Source organism: Mustelus asterias, chromosome 10 (genome assembly GCF_964213995.1).
Source record: "Mustelus asterias chromosome 10, sMusAst1.hap1.1, whole genome shotgun sequence".
In the NCBI taxonomy this organism is placed as follows: domain Eukaryota; kingdom Metazoa; phylum Chordata; class Chondrichthyes; order Carcharhiniformes; family Triakidae; genus Mustelus; species Mustelus asterias.
This window is the reverse complement of record NC_135810.1, coordinates 91,287,668-91,302,090: the sequence shown is the minus strand read 5'-3', so window position 1 is coordinate 91,302,090 and position 14,423 is coordinate 91,287,668. Positions and strand designations below refer to the sequence as shown.

Genomic DNA, 14,423 nt, shown 5'->3' with positions numbered 1-14,423 from the left:
TTTTCCTGCCCACCCTCTACAGTGGTTACGTAGATCACAGACAAATGGCTTTAATCTAGTTGCTGAACTGTTTTGGGGGTTTGTGTGAGATATGCAGCGTGTGTTTCAGTTAACATTAAATGATTTATGATTTTGATACATAAACTGGGAAAAGGAAATATGTTTTAAATTAACTTTTCAAGTCTGTTTTTGAAAGCAACTTTTTAATGATGAAACATTACTGCATTTTTAGACTTCCAGAAAGTATTTTGCTGTGATATTTCTATATATTTCTTACTGTTTTTTGTACTATTACTTTAGCATTACTTTAACTTTAATCACACCCAGTGATCTTTGAAATTCCAGTACCTTAGCTGTTGTAACAAACACAGCCGTAATGTTTGTAACTGCGCAATGTACTGCATGCAAAATAGAGTAAGGTGCTTGTTGAAGGGGAAATGCAGTTGCAGTTTTCCTAGCCTGCCCTTGTGCAAAGTAGGTTTGGGAAGATATAAAGGGGCAATTTTCATTTTGGCTGCTAGTGTAAAACGGACAATGTTAGCTCATTTGACTCCCCTAATTTCCATTTTTTTCACTGTTGCTTGGCCAAAATCCTGGAACTCCCTTCCTAACAGCAGTGTAGGTGTATCTACACCTTAGGGACTGTAACAATTCAAGGAGGCAGCTCACTGTCATCTTCTCAAGAGCAATTAGAGATGGGCAATAAACTCTGGCCTAGCTTGCAATGCCTACATCCTATGGCCTCATCGGTACTGTAGAGATTCAATGATTGTATGGGTGGGATTTTCCGGCCGTGCTCGCCCCAAGGCCAGAAATTCTCGCCTGAGATCAACGAGCCTTTGCATGGTCCAACGCCGCCCGCTATGATTCTGTGAAAGAATAAAGATAAAATTGGAGCAGAACAGAGTGTGTTCATCCACTCCATTTTGAAGTGAGCAGCATGGTGGCACAGTGGTTAACACTGCTGCCTCACAATGCCAGGATCCCAGGTTCAATTCCTGGTTTGGGTCACTGTCTGTGTGGAGGATGCACATTGTCTGCGTGGGTTTCCTCTGGGTGCTCTTGTTTCCTCCCACAGTCTGAAAGACGTGCTGGTTAGGTGCATTGACCTGAACAGGCACCAGAATGTGGTGACAACGGGAATTTCACAGTAACTTCATTGCAATGTTAATGTAGCCTTACTTGTGACTAATAAATAAACTTTAGAATAACACTTTTGAGTCTATATACCAATAGAAATAATTTATCAGTAATTAATTTATCTATTCCTTTTATCATTCTCAACATACCTAACAAATTCTCTCTCAAACTCTCAGGTGCAGAATACAGCCCCATTGTCTTACCTTGCCTTGTGATTTTAGTCAATTATTAGTTCTGTCATCCTGCATTGCATTTTCTTGACTTATAACATTGTTCCTATAATGAAGAACCTTAAACAGCCTTCAAGATATGGCTCCATCTTCTAGTACATGCTGTCTAGTTACCACCAACATTCATAATAGTTTTTGAGAATGGTAAAATCAATTTGTAAGTGTTCTTCCATTTCATGGATCAAACTCAGTTTATATTGAATGGAACACATTTTACCAGTCTTCCTGGCAGAAAAATTTCCAGTGATAAAACTTCTGTTAGTATCATTTTGTAACCAGCTACCAGGAATGTTTGAAAGTAGTTAAGTGTTCTTCACCTTCCTCATCTTCCTTTCTATATTCCACTCAGCACTTCCCCAGAGGGCCCAACCAATACCTCAGGGTGACGGAAACCCCATAGCGCTATGAAACACCCAGTAGGAGAATAAATGCACTCTGTGCATAATGACATGTTAATATTTAGCAATAGCTTATCTGTTTTGCAGCAATACAGTAGCACAGAGATTTGCAGTGAGAGACTGGGATCTGAGTTTACTCTTTGTTGTCCGAAAGATGTGCAGGTTACTTGGATTGGCCATGACCTTAGTGTCAGGAGGATTAACAGGGTAAATATGAGGGGTTACGGGAACAGGGCCTCGGTGGGATTGTGGTAGGTGCAGACTTGATGGGCTGAATGGCCTCCTTCTGCACTGGGGATTCTATGATTCTATGATACCCTCATAAAATCTCAGTTGTGTTACTGGAGATAAGTATTGATTGGAGGTTACATGTTGCTTCACAATGGGCAAAGGGGAGTCAGCAAGAACAGTCATCACCTCTTTGCTCTCATATATTTGCAAGTATCTGCTTCACAATTCCATCAGCAGAGAACAGTTCATCTCTTCTTTCTGTTGCATACAGTTGAGCGTGGGCCACAGCAAACAAGAAAGAGAAGGAAGTAGAAAGCTATGTTATTCTAACTAAAATATTAGTTATTTTCAGAGGTCGTTGTAAAATGAGAAATGGGGTTAGACTAGATAGCTCCAATATGGACCCAGCAGTGGCTTAGTTTCCCAACTGATATTTTTCTGATTCTATAATCAAACATTTTCTCCTCAGTACATTAGTTTTCAATATGATGCATAGAATTTATTGGCACATAAGAAATGTTCACGTTAATTAATGTACAATCCCATTCCGCTCTTCATTTAAGCAACCTGGCTATGAAAGACAGCTCCACATGATACAAGTCGTTGGATCATCTGAGAACGACTACATTTATGTTGATTTCACCCACATTGATTATGACATAAAATGGGAATTTCCTCGGGAAAACTTGGAACTGGGTAGGTAATCTATTCCAAAATAAATTCAATTCTTAAATTAAGTATTTCCAATAAATAGCCTGAATGAGCCTAAAGTGACAAAATAAGACAGGCTACTCAGATCCAGAGTAACTTTTTATATCCAATGTGGTTAAAGATACACAATTAATTGTGTGATATTTTAAAGGAAGTAAAAAATTTAAAAATTTTAAAAACGTATCTTATATTTCAAAATATTATAATTCGATAACACTGACATTATCACTTGAGAATTCAGTGCTTTCTCTTGTATTCTAAATAATGAAACAGGATTAAAGATCAAGGACTAACGTTTTCTTTCATTGAAAACTGCACAACAGATTGAGTAAGATTTGATGACATGAGTTTGAGTGATGCGAGTCTGTATTTGATAATTCTTAATCTGAAAATGGTTTCTAAGAGAAAGAAGACCAGTGAGTTTTCCCAATAGTGTGAAGATGCTGGCATTGGATTGGGGTGGACACGGTAAGAAGTCTCACAACACCAGGTCAAAGTCCAACAGGTTTAATTGATATCACGAGCTTTTTGGAACGCTGCTCCTTCATCAAGTGAGTTTCACCTGATGAAAGAGCAGCACTCCGAAAGCTCATGATACCAAATAAATCTATTGGACTTTAACCTGGTGTTGTGAGACTTCCTACTGTGCCCTTTCCCAATAGTTCACAAATACTAATTTTTCTTTGAAAAATCGTGTATCTTTAAAGCTGAAGACTGCATTACTGAAAATAAAAACACAAAATGCTGGAAATATACAGCAATTATCAGCTATAAAGAGAAAAAGAGCAATGACATTTTGGGTATTTATGTAACTGACATTGATACAATCCCTTTTTTATCATTTGCTTTTTAATTTGCAATAAGATCAAATTCCTTATTTGATAACCTTGGTCAGTATATGTATAAATTGTAGACAAATTTGGTATTATTCTTAGTTCATTGTTTGTACACTGCAGGGAATGTACTTGGCTCTGGTGCCTTTGGGAAAGTAATGGAAGCTACAGCGTATGGAATCAGTAAAGCAGATGTGGCTGTCCAAGTAGCTGTGAAGATGCTGAAGGGTATGTGCAACTTATACCACACTGATCTATGTAGAAGGTTTATGTTCAATGTTGTACAAATATTGACTCACACGTGGGTAATCATTCAAATATGAATTAAATATATTAATGAAATTATGTATTCAATTTAAATTATTATAAAGGGTATCAATTTATTAAAGATTGTGGGGGCAATTCTCCCAGCCCACTTCACTAATGATTTAGCACAGCGGGCTGGGAGACTGTAGCGCTGGCCGATTTGGCAATTCGCGCTGGACATCCGGGCCTGAACACATCTCCCATCGCCAGATTTCCGGCACCGTCATTTCTGCGCCAGGAATTGGCACGGAGCTGCATTATATATTCAAACCCTGGTTTTAATATGATTTAAATATCATTACTGGGCACTGAGCTGCAATCTCTGGGCCCACAAGCCTCTCCCTCGCCCCCCCCCCCCCCCAGGAGTATTTCACTCCAGCAGGGTTTACTGTAGCTCCCCACTAAAGGGGAGCTGGTGGCTCAACCCTACTGGAGTGAAGGGAGGGCAATTGAGGCCCCCCAGAGGGTCGGACGCTTGGGGGGTGCCGTTTGGGCATTGCCATTTTGCCAGTGCCAGCTGGGCCCCCCTGCACTGTCCAAGGGGCAAAGTGCCATTGCCCAGGGTGCACCAGATGTAGGGAAGTGCCAAGGGGGTAGGGCCTACTGGGGGCGGGGCCTCTGGGGGATGATCGGTGGGAGTGCGGGGTCCTGCTCCACTCTGCAGTCGGGATCAGTGGGGGAGGGAGGGAAGCCAGTGATCAGGGCTAGCCATTGGGGTGGAAGGACAGCCTGCTAGTGGGGTCAGGGCTGCAGGGGGGGTGGGGTCAGCACTGCGGGGCGGGGGAGATCGAGGTGGGCCGGAAGGGGGATGTTGAGGCTTGCCCAGACATGTTTGGGGGGCCAGCGATCAGGCCGTGGAGGGGGGGGGGGGGGGGGGGTGGGGGGGTGGGGGGGTGGGGGGTGGGGGGGGGGGGGGCGGGGGGGGGAGGTGTGAGAGGGCCAGCGATGCGGGGATCGCAGGGCTGGCTAACGATCGAGCTGGCCAGCAATCGGGAGGCCTGGAGGCAGGGGCCATTATGCATGTGCCGATCTCAGCATTGACAGATTGGCGTATGCACAGTGGCCTGTTCAGCGCTATGCTGCCGGCCTCTTGGGTGCGAATGGGCCCTGTTCACTGATTTCTGGAGTGAATCACACTAGTGCACTCAGCAGTGCAGAGCGTGTGGAAGATTTATTTTGAAACACCCGCTGAAAAAACCAGTGTGATTTACTCCAGTTTTCATGCAAATTCACCCCCTGTATTTTAGTTCTTATTTATTAGCTTAACTACAACTCACAGTGACCATTCCTATAGAATTTTGCTGGTTGCAAGTTTTTAAATTATTTTTTGAACCAAAAATGGTAAGGTATACATGGAGCAAACAGCATGCCCTCAAAGCAGCAAGGATCAAATTCGATCAATATGAAACATGCCAACACCACAGCCATCTGAGCACGTCCCAGTTGGTAGCTTGGAAGAGGATATCATTCTCCCGGTGTCTGCGTGGATTTCCTCCGGGTACTCCGGCTTCCTCCCACAGTCCAAAGATGTGCGGGTTAGGTGGATTGGCCATGCTAAATTACCCCCTGAGTGTCAGGGGGACTAGCCAGGGTAAATGCATGGGGTTATGGGGATAGGGCCTGGGTGAGATTGTGGTCAGTGTAGACTCAATGGGCCGAATGGCCGCCTTCTGCACTGTAGGATTCTACAAAATTACAACATTTACTCAAGCACACTGGATCTTAACTCACTTTAAATAAACAGATTAATTACTTTCGTAAAGAACTCACAGGACTTTCAGAAGAATATGATAACAAATATTCTAAAGGAGTCATTTTGATTCATTAGTGTCACTTATAAACTACCTGAGAAAGTACATTCATTGACAGAATTGCTGTCTGATGTCAAATCTTCTTTCTTAAAGATTTCCATGCTTTATTCCCAGAACTAAATAATCCTCTTGGAAATTTAACTTAACTGCCTAGACTGTCCAATCTCAGTGAGGTCTAGGGTGCCCCTGCTATTGAACTATTGTATGCTAATGCCTAACACCTTCAGGTATGGGTAAAGGAGACCTTTTTGTATGCTTTACCCACTATGTTGTGATTGCACTACTAAGCAGAACTGTGCATGCATGATGTCCATTATTTTGGCACCTGGTATCTGTGTAGTGGTCATAGAATGGACATTGTGCAATGTAATTTCTATGTATTTTATTCAAATTACTTTGGGGGGGACTGAAGAGAGAAAGCAAAGACTACTGAGGTGCTCAGGGAAATATGGGGGTAAGATTAAAGACAACTAGAAACAATAATTTCAAATGTGTCCTATTCTTTATCCCTTTAAAGGTATAGTAAGAGTTAAATGTACAGGTTTAATAGTAAGAAAGGTAGAATGTAATGTTTATTAATTTTGGAAGTTTGTTAAGTAGTACAATTTTTACAAAAATCCAGATGTGAGTTAAAATTCTGATGGACATTATCAAATTCAAATGCCATCATTGCAGTTTGAGAATTTGAAGTCCGTTTCAAAAATGTGCAAATAAAAAGCTATTCCACTAAAAGTAACCAGGAAGCTATAGGATTATTCTAAAAATCCAAATGGCCTTTTAATGTCCTTCAGAGGAAGGAAACTGCCATCCCTATCTGGTCTGGTCTATATGCAACTTCAATGCCATGCCACTATGAGTGACTCTTAACTGGTCCAGGGCACTATCCAGTTCTCATTGCTTTCTCTGGAAACTAGGGATGGCAAATACAAACTGGTCTTGCCAGCAACACCCATATCCCAAGAATGAATTCTAAAACTTAAACTGGCTGCTCAAATATTTCAAGAAGTTAACAATGTCAAACCATGTCTTGAATTATAATTTAAATGAAATCAACATGGACTCATAAGTATCTTTTATTATCCACTTAAAAGAAAAATATGAACCTTCCGAAAAAGATGCCTTAATGTCTGAACTGAAAATGATGATTCACATGGGGCGCCATGAAAATATTGTGAACCTTTTAGGAGCTTGTACTATTTCTGGTAAGGAACTATGCCCTAAACCTTTGTTTACATATCTGCATATCTAAATCATGCTATTGACATTTGCTTATTCAAAGTTTTAATTATGTGCTATTTTAGGTCCAGTATACTTAATCTTTGAATATTGTTGCTATGGAGATCTTCTTAATTACTTAAGAAATAATCGGGAGAAATTTCATAAGACATTGACTGATGTCTTTGCACACAACAACTTTAGCTTCTATCATAATCTTTACAATGATGAACAATGCAGGTAAAATATACTTTTACCACTTTATTATTGGTCAGTATTATTATTTTCCAGTCTCCTTATGATTTCTATTATGTTTGTTATCAACAAATATAAGCATGTAATAATCAAAATGTTTCATATTACAATTTCCAAATTCACCATTATACAAACCAGATCTAATTGATTCAAATTTGTCTTGGATTCTTACTCACTAATATTTTCTAAGTGTTACATGGTTCAGTGTTAACCCTTTCTTAAGGCAGAAGATCAAAGGTTCAACTTTCATTTTCACATTGGCACGACATTTCAGCCTGAGAAGGTGCTGCATTATCAGTGATGTTATTTTTACGGGTGGGAATCTCCAATCTCGTTCACCCCGCCCCTGCTGCCAGCGAGAATGGAGAATTTGGTGCTCAGCTAAAACTCCATTCACTGCAGCGGCACTAAAGAATCCCAGCCGCGGAAGAGGTCGGAGGTTTCCGGCATCTGTCTGTTCAGAGGAATGTAAAAAGTCCTTTTGCAATACAGCATTGTGCCTACAATTATCCCTCAGCTAATACCTCAAGGATGGATTGACTGGTTCAACAGCAGAAAATGCTGAAAAATCCCAGCAGGTTTGACAGCATCTGTGGACTCAAAACGTTAGCTCTATTCTCCCTCCACAGATGCTGTCAGACTTGCTGAGATTTTCCAGCATTTTCTATTTTGATTTCAGATTCCAGCAACCGCAGTAATTTGCTTTTATCAGATTCAGTGGTTATTCATCTCATCTTTATTTGTAGGATTTTGCTGTGTGTAAATAGGCTGTTGCAATTGCCTACAGCATGTTGTTGAAAAGCACTTTGACATACCCTCAGAACATGAAACATATTGGGCGAGATTCTACAATCTCATTTGCCCTGACCCCGCTGCCAGCAAGAATGGAGCATTTGACGCTCAGCCAAAGCTTCATACACGGAAACTGCATTGGGAGAATCCCAGCCGCAGACAAGGTTGGAGGATTCTGGCTATTATATAAATTCAGGGCTTATGTTTCAGATATACTTCGTGTTTGCTGAAAATCATTCAATTGTGATTCACAAAGGTTTTGCAATATATTTAGCAATTACGATGAAAAGGAATAATTATGGCCATGAAAAGAATATCCTTCTATAATTAGTGAATCTGAAAGAATGATTTCACCTTTGTTATTACAAACAAATTGCATAATCCATGCCAAAAAAGTTATTTTTTCCAAAATATCTCCTCACTCTGGACATATGGAAGCTGCTTTCCGTATCCACCTTGCTCCAGCATAAACTGGATAGTATGCATTTTGCACAGACCTAACTTGAACTTAATTGAACCCACCCATATTCTCCGACCTTGCCTGCAGCTGGGATTCTCCGGTCCCGCTGCTGTGAATGGAGGTTTGGCTGAGCGCCAAATCCTCTGTTCTCCTTGGCAGAGGTGGCGGAGTGTGCGGGACCAAAGAGTTCCAGCTGCTTTCTGATGCTCACAGCAAATTGGAGAGGTCAGTTGTGCACTGCTGTAGGTTTTGCAGGCCTGTAACAGTGGAAACGCCCAGTGATCTTTTGGCATGATGTCTGCTGGTTGCAGTATTCCATTGATGGACATCAGGACAGACATCCATTGGATGGAATCCCTGGAAAATGCCATGGAAGCCATCATGATGTTGCTGACTTGTCATCTATCCTAGCAGATACATACAAAGTACAAAACGGACAGAAACCTGGTGTTATCGGTCTGCTCCTTTTATTTTCCACCAATTTTCTCTCCTCTCCTTTTCTTTCCTGGGTGCATTCACTCTATAGTAAGTTATTATACCAGTCTCCCTGTTGAGCCTTAACCAACGCCAATTATTCATACATGAGCCCACACAGTGGGTATCAGCGGGCAATTACACCACAGAGATGTAACAGTCAGCTGATCATGTTCTCTCATGATATCTATCCACATAGATTTCCAGCAAGATTTTCTGAATGACAATCAGGACCGGGAACCCTGACTTATTTTCTCCTCTATGCCCAGAAGCCAATTATAGTGTCACATTTATTGCCATTTCTGTACAACTCAGCTACGTTTTGCCTTAGCCAGTCAATGAAACAGAACATTTAAATCAGAGACATACAAGATCATCCTTACTTTCAGATTTACTGCTCAATTGTGAAAATTAATTATAAGCAACAATAAATGTCTAGTCTGTTACATGATATAAATATGTAAATATTTATTTTTATAAGAAAAAGCTTTTAAAGTAGGAATATTAGTATCTTTGTTCTCTCTTTTGCACAGCTATAAAGCTAGAACTTTTCTGCAGAATGAGTCTTATGTTCCAATGAATAGAGAATCTGATGCTGGAACATTATCACAAAGGTGTGATTGTGATTTACCATTCTGCGAGAATGAACTAAAATGCCCATTGAAGACAGGTAAGAGGTTTTACATGCAGGAAACAGACCAATTATAGAATCATTACAGTACAGAAAGAGATCATTCGGCCCATCGAGTCTGCACCAACAACAATCCCACCTAGGCCCTATCCGCATAACTCCATGTATTTACCCTGCTAATCCCCCGACACTAACAGATTTAGCATGGCCAATCAATCTACCCCGCACATCTTTGGAGTGTGGGAGGAGACCGGAGCACCCGACGGAAATCCACACAGTCATGGGGAGAACATGCAGACTCCACACAGACAGTCACCCAAAGCTGGAATTGAACTCGAGTCACTGGTGCTGTGAGGCAGCAGTGCTGACCACTGTGCCACCATGTCGCCACAGATTCTTTGTTACTGTAAGAATAAATATTGAAAAATAGAGCAAATGTGATTGCAAATTCTATAGTAACTGATCTTTTGGTTACTTAAGTACAAAGGGAAAAAAGCACAGGCAAGGTTAGTGTGCTGCAAATATAACTAATTCATTCTGGCGTATCATGCAGTTCAGGAGGGAGAGACCACTATTGCTGGATGTGTATATCTGATGTTATAACTATATGCAGTATATATCGAATTACAACCAACCAGAGAGTATAACAGGCTTCTTCTTCCATGGCTGTGCTGTAGGAAGATGCACTAATATGTGAGGCAAGCTCCTAAAAATGGTACAGAGAATACCTAAAGAATACTTGGTGTAAAACAGTGACATAGACAGGTTACTTCCTGAGTATAGAGACACAAGTGGAATTTTTTAATTTGCCCCAGAAAATTTACACTAACATTGAGAACATTTCAAAAGATTAATATTTCTTTTGTGGGTACTCATTTTTTTAAAACACATTTGCAAACTTAATCACCTAACTCCAGTTCAAATATATGGCAAAAAGCCAGTAATCTAATACTGAGTAGTACTCCAACTTTGCCTGTTTTCCAATACAAATAGCTGTGGCAATTAACACTTACAATATAAAGATTCCAATAAAAGTACAGGTTATTATCTACAGCAGAACATATAAGAGATTCTGTGAATGCCAGATACCTGTGATTACTCAGTCATTTTTGCACCTTTCTATAGAAGTTAACTATCAGAATACCAGGAGATATGAAGATGAAGATTTACACGTTCTTACATTTGAGGATCTTCTCAGTTTTTCATATCAAGTTGCCAAAGGGATGGAATTCCTCACTTCACGAAGTGTAAGCTTACTTAAAAAAAATCTATGGGTCAAATATTTAAAATTATATCTTTAGATCACCGATGTAAGTTAATCATTGATCTTTGCTAGTGTATTCACAGAGATCTGGCAGCAAGGAATGTGCTAGTGACACATGGGAAAGTAGCAAAAATATGTGACTTTGGATTGGCCCGGGACATCATGCAAGATTCTAACTATGTCGTCAGAGGCAATGTAAGTCCCAGTACATGTTCCTTCTGTCATCTCCTTATGGATTTATCCACATATACTGTGTATAATTTTAACCTTCAGTGACAGTGTGGATGATAGCAGATCAGCCATCCACTATACAACACTTGCATAGGTAGAGGCATAGATAGGGTTGACAGTCAGAATCTTTTTTAAGACAGCGCCAGAGCATGGTGACTTCTTGTGAGCTGTCCCCAGCATACCCCATAATTCTATTTTTTACTCCCGTTCTATGCTTTTAAAACTGTACTCTCTTAAACACTCTAACAATGCTCCATTTCAATCTCTTGCATATTTGGCGCTTTCTCTACACCCTAGCTATGACTATAACACTACATTTTGTACCCTCTCCTTTTCTGTTCCCCTATGTATTCTATGAACAATATGCTTTGTCTGTATAGCACACAAGAAACAATATTTTTCACTGTGCACTAATACATGTGACAATAATAAATCAAACCAAATTGAATCAAAACTTGCAATTTCCCTTCCTGTTTTATGACAGTGTAAAAGAAAATTGGGAGAAAATTGACCAATCTGTTACTGACCATTCTAAACAATCGGCAAATGTTAAAATGATCCACATTCCCTTCTATTAGCAGTTGCTGGATAGTAATCAGAAGTCGGAATTCTAATTATCCACTCGCTGACCCAATAGTAACATTTAAACACTCTCACTGACTCCGCTAAGAATAGCGAACTCAGCACAACTGAAGTTCGAATTTTTTGGCCTTTCTGATTTGCCCGGCAATTGACCGGTAAGACGACTGGATATATCCACAACAAATAAATGTCTTTTGTTTAACATTTTCTTAAAACTGTGCATAAATGTTGGTAATCTGAAATAAAAGCTAAAGCTTCTGGAAATGCATGACAGAGGGTGGCACGGTGGTTAGCACTGCTACCTCACAGGCCAGGGACTTGGGTTCGTATCCAGCCTTGGGTGACTGTCTGTGTGGAGTTTACATGTTCTCCCCGTGTCTGTGTGGGTTTCCGTGGGTGCTCCGGTATCCTCCCACAGTCCAAAGATATGCAGGTTAGGCTGATTGGCCATGTTAAATTGCCCCTTAGTATCTCAAGATGTGTAGGATAGGGGGATTAGCAGGGTAAATACATAGGGTTACAGGGATAGGGCCTGGGTGGGATGCTGTGTCGACTCAATGGGCTGAATGCCTCGTCTCTGTGATTCACTAATTGGTCTCTCCCATAATGTTTCAACACTCATATGTTACTGTTTGTTTCTTCATCTCCCCCTCTGTATATTGCTCTCCCATCTTCCTACACCCCAACCTTGCCCCCCCCCCGTCCCATATTTCTCTTTCTCTCTCTTTGAAAATGTCCTGCCTTTTTATCTCTCTCCAGATCTCCCACTAAATCTCTCTAGCCTTGGTATCACTTCTTATTTCTTCCCCAAAGTTGCCTTCTATCTGGTCCTAAATTGTCCCTAACAAATGCAAGTGCCTGGTGTGAGTGAAGAAGTAGGGTGTTGAAGTGGCGCTAGGGTAGCATGTGACAAAATTATTATTTGAACAATTCATGATGTCAATAACCTTGGTCCAGTAATGAGGTTTGGGCAGCTGATTGGGCAGAAGTGAGCACGGGATCCAGGAGCAAGACACGCGAGGCCTAGCTGGACCATTATGACAGAAGGCATAAGGGAAGCAGTGCCTAAATAACCAAAAGACAAAGGGGGGATTTTTCTGCCCCCAGTTTTGACAGGCAGGGATCTCTCAGCAGGCAGAGGAGGCAGAGAATCGAGTGGGCTTTCCAAAACAGCTTTTACGTCAGTGGGGTTTCCCTTCGATTGTTCCCTGCCTCCATCAATGATGTAATGGAAATTCCAACTTGTAGTTGGGATCTCAATTTCAAACTGTTTGAATATGCAGATCCCATCCCCCCTGGAGGGTTAAACTAATATGCCAGGGGGATGGGAACCAATGTAAGGACTCAGAGAATGAGGGAGCAAGGACAAAAATAAAAGGTAGAAAAGGTAATAAGAAAAGTGATAGACAAATCAAGGACAAAATTCAAACAGGGCTATCGAGAAAAATATTGGGAGTGAGACAAACAATGTTAAAAAGACAAGCTTAAAGGCTCTGTGCCTTAATGCGTGGAACATTACGCAATAAAGTGGATGAACTAATCCCGCAGCTAGAGACACAAGGTAGACCATTTAGGACGGAGATGAGGAGACATTTCTTCACCCAAAGAGTGTTGAACCTGTGGAATTCATTACCACAGGAAGTTGTTGATGTCAAAACATTGAATGTGTTCAAGAGGCGGCTAGATATAGCACTTGGGGCAAATGGGATCAAAGGTTATGGGGAAAAGCAGGATTAGGCTATTACGTTGGACAATCAGCCATGATCGTGATGAATGGCGGAGCAGGCTCGAAGGGCCGAATGGCCTCTTCCTGCTCCTATCTTCTATGTAAATAATCCCCCCCGCGTTGGACTGTCCATTCACATCAGTGTGAGCGCACGCCGATATGAATTATGACAGATCCTCCAGGATATGCACTTGGCCAACAGAACCTGTCAGGGGCGCATACCCAGTACAGCCCACTGGTAGGAGAGGGTCCTGGCTAGGCAGTGCCCTGGCACTGTGGATGTGCCGGGGGGGGGGGGGTTGGTGGTGGGGCGGTGATTCCATGGGGGGATGCCAGGTGGAGGGGGCGGTGGGATCCATGTCCATGGGATTGTGGGATTCTTGTTGGGGGAAGGGGGATTCCATGGCGGTGGGTGGCGGGCAGTGGGGTGTTCCACGGTGAGGGGTTTCCTTTATTCTATTTCTATCTTTAAAAAGGGTGCACTAACCTTTGATCCCATGGTCTACAGTGGTCTACAGCCAATGGTCTACACCCCGCCGTTCCCGCCTGAGTTGACACTTAGTCAAAAAATAGTAAAATTCTGCAAGCCTCCATCAGCGGGTTCAATGGTTGGTGGGGGGGGGGGGGGGGAGGGGGGGGGAGTGGGGGGGGAGAGGGGAAGAGGGATTTGGACTGTAGAATTTGGTGGGAGGCCCAAAAATTGGTTTTATGCTGACATGAATTTACAACGGGATCTTCTGCTGGAACCACCATGGCGGATCGGGCAACCCGCTGGAGGCCCACCTGAAACTCATTTGCATCCCACAAATGGAATACAGATAAATGTCGGACCAATCATCCGATTCTCCATGGCATCAGCAAGAAAACACACCGGTACAAAATACACCTGGCAGATGTTGGGACTCACCTGAAGAATGCCTGGGTCTGACTCCAGAGTTCAGGATGGCGGCCAACATCAACCCTGGATCCTGGAACACCACAGCAGTGGGGTGAGGGAGCATCTGCAGATGGACCTTCCAGATTCAGTGTCCTGGAGGGGGTCCATCTCCCAGCCTCAAAATGTTCCTGGAGATCCATCTAATTTCTTCCTATCTGAGATTGCTCCCGGAGATCTATCTTCAGTTTCAGGAGGT

General features: G+C 41.9%; 1 protein-coding gene across 1 annotated transcript in view; it reads left to right on the top strand.

Moving 5' to 3' along the window:
* Positions 1-14,423, top strand: part of LOC144500077 (receptor-type tyrosine-protein kinase FLT3-like) — a 78,433-nt gene that overhangs the window by 53,595 nt on the left and 10,415 nt on the right. Inside the window, exons 15-21 of the mRNA XM_078222851.1 lie at positions 2,563-2,695; positions 3,667-3,771; positions 6,752-6,862; positions 6,962-7,115; positions 9,390-9,526; positions 10,613-10,734; positions 10,824-10,946. Of these exons, the coding sequence (XP_078078977.1) occupies positions 2,563-2,695; positions 3,667-3,771; positions 6,752-6,862; positions 6,962-7,115; positions 9,390-9,526; positions 10,613-10,734; positions 10,824-10,946 (885 nt within the window). The remainder of the gene's footprint in view (positions 1-2,562; positions 2,696-3,666; positions 3,772-6,751; positions 6,863-6,961; positions 7,116-9,389; positions 9,527-10,612; positions 10,735-10,823; positions 10,947-14,423) is intronic.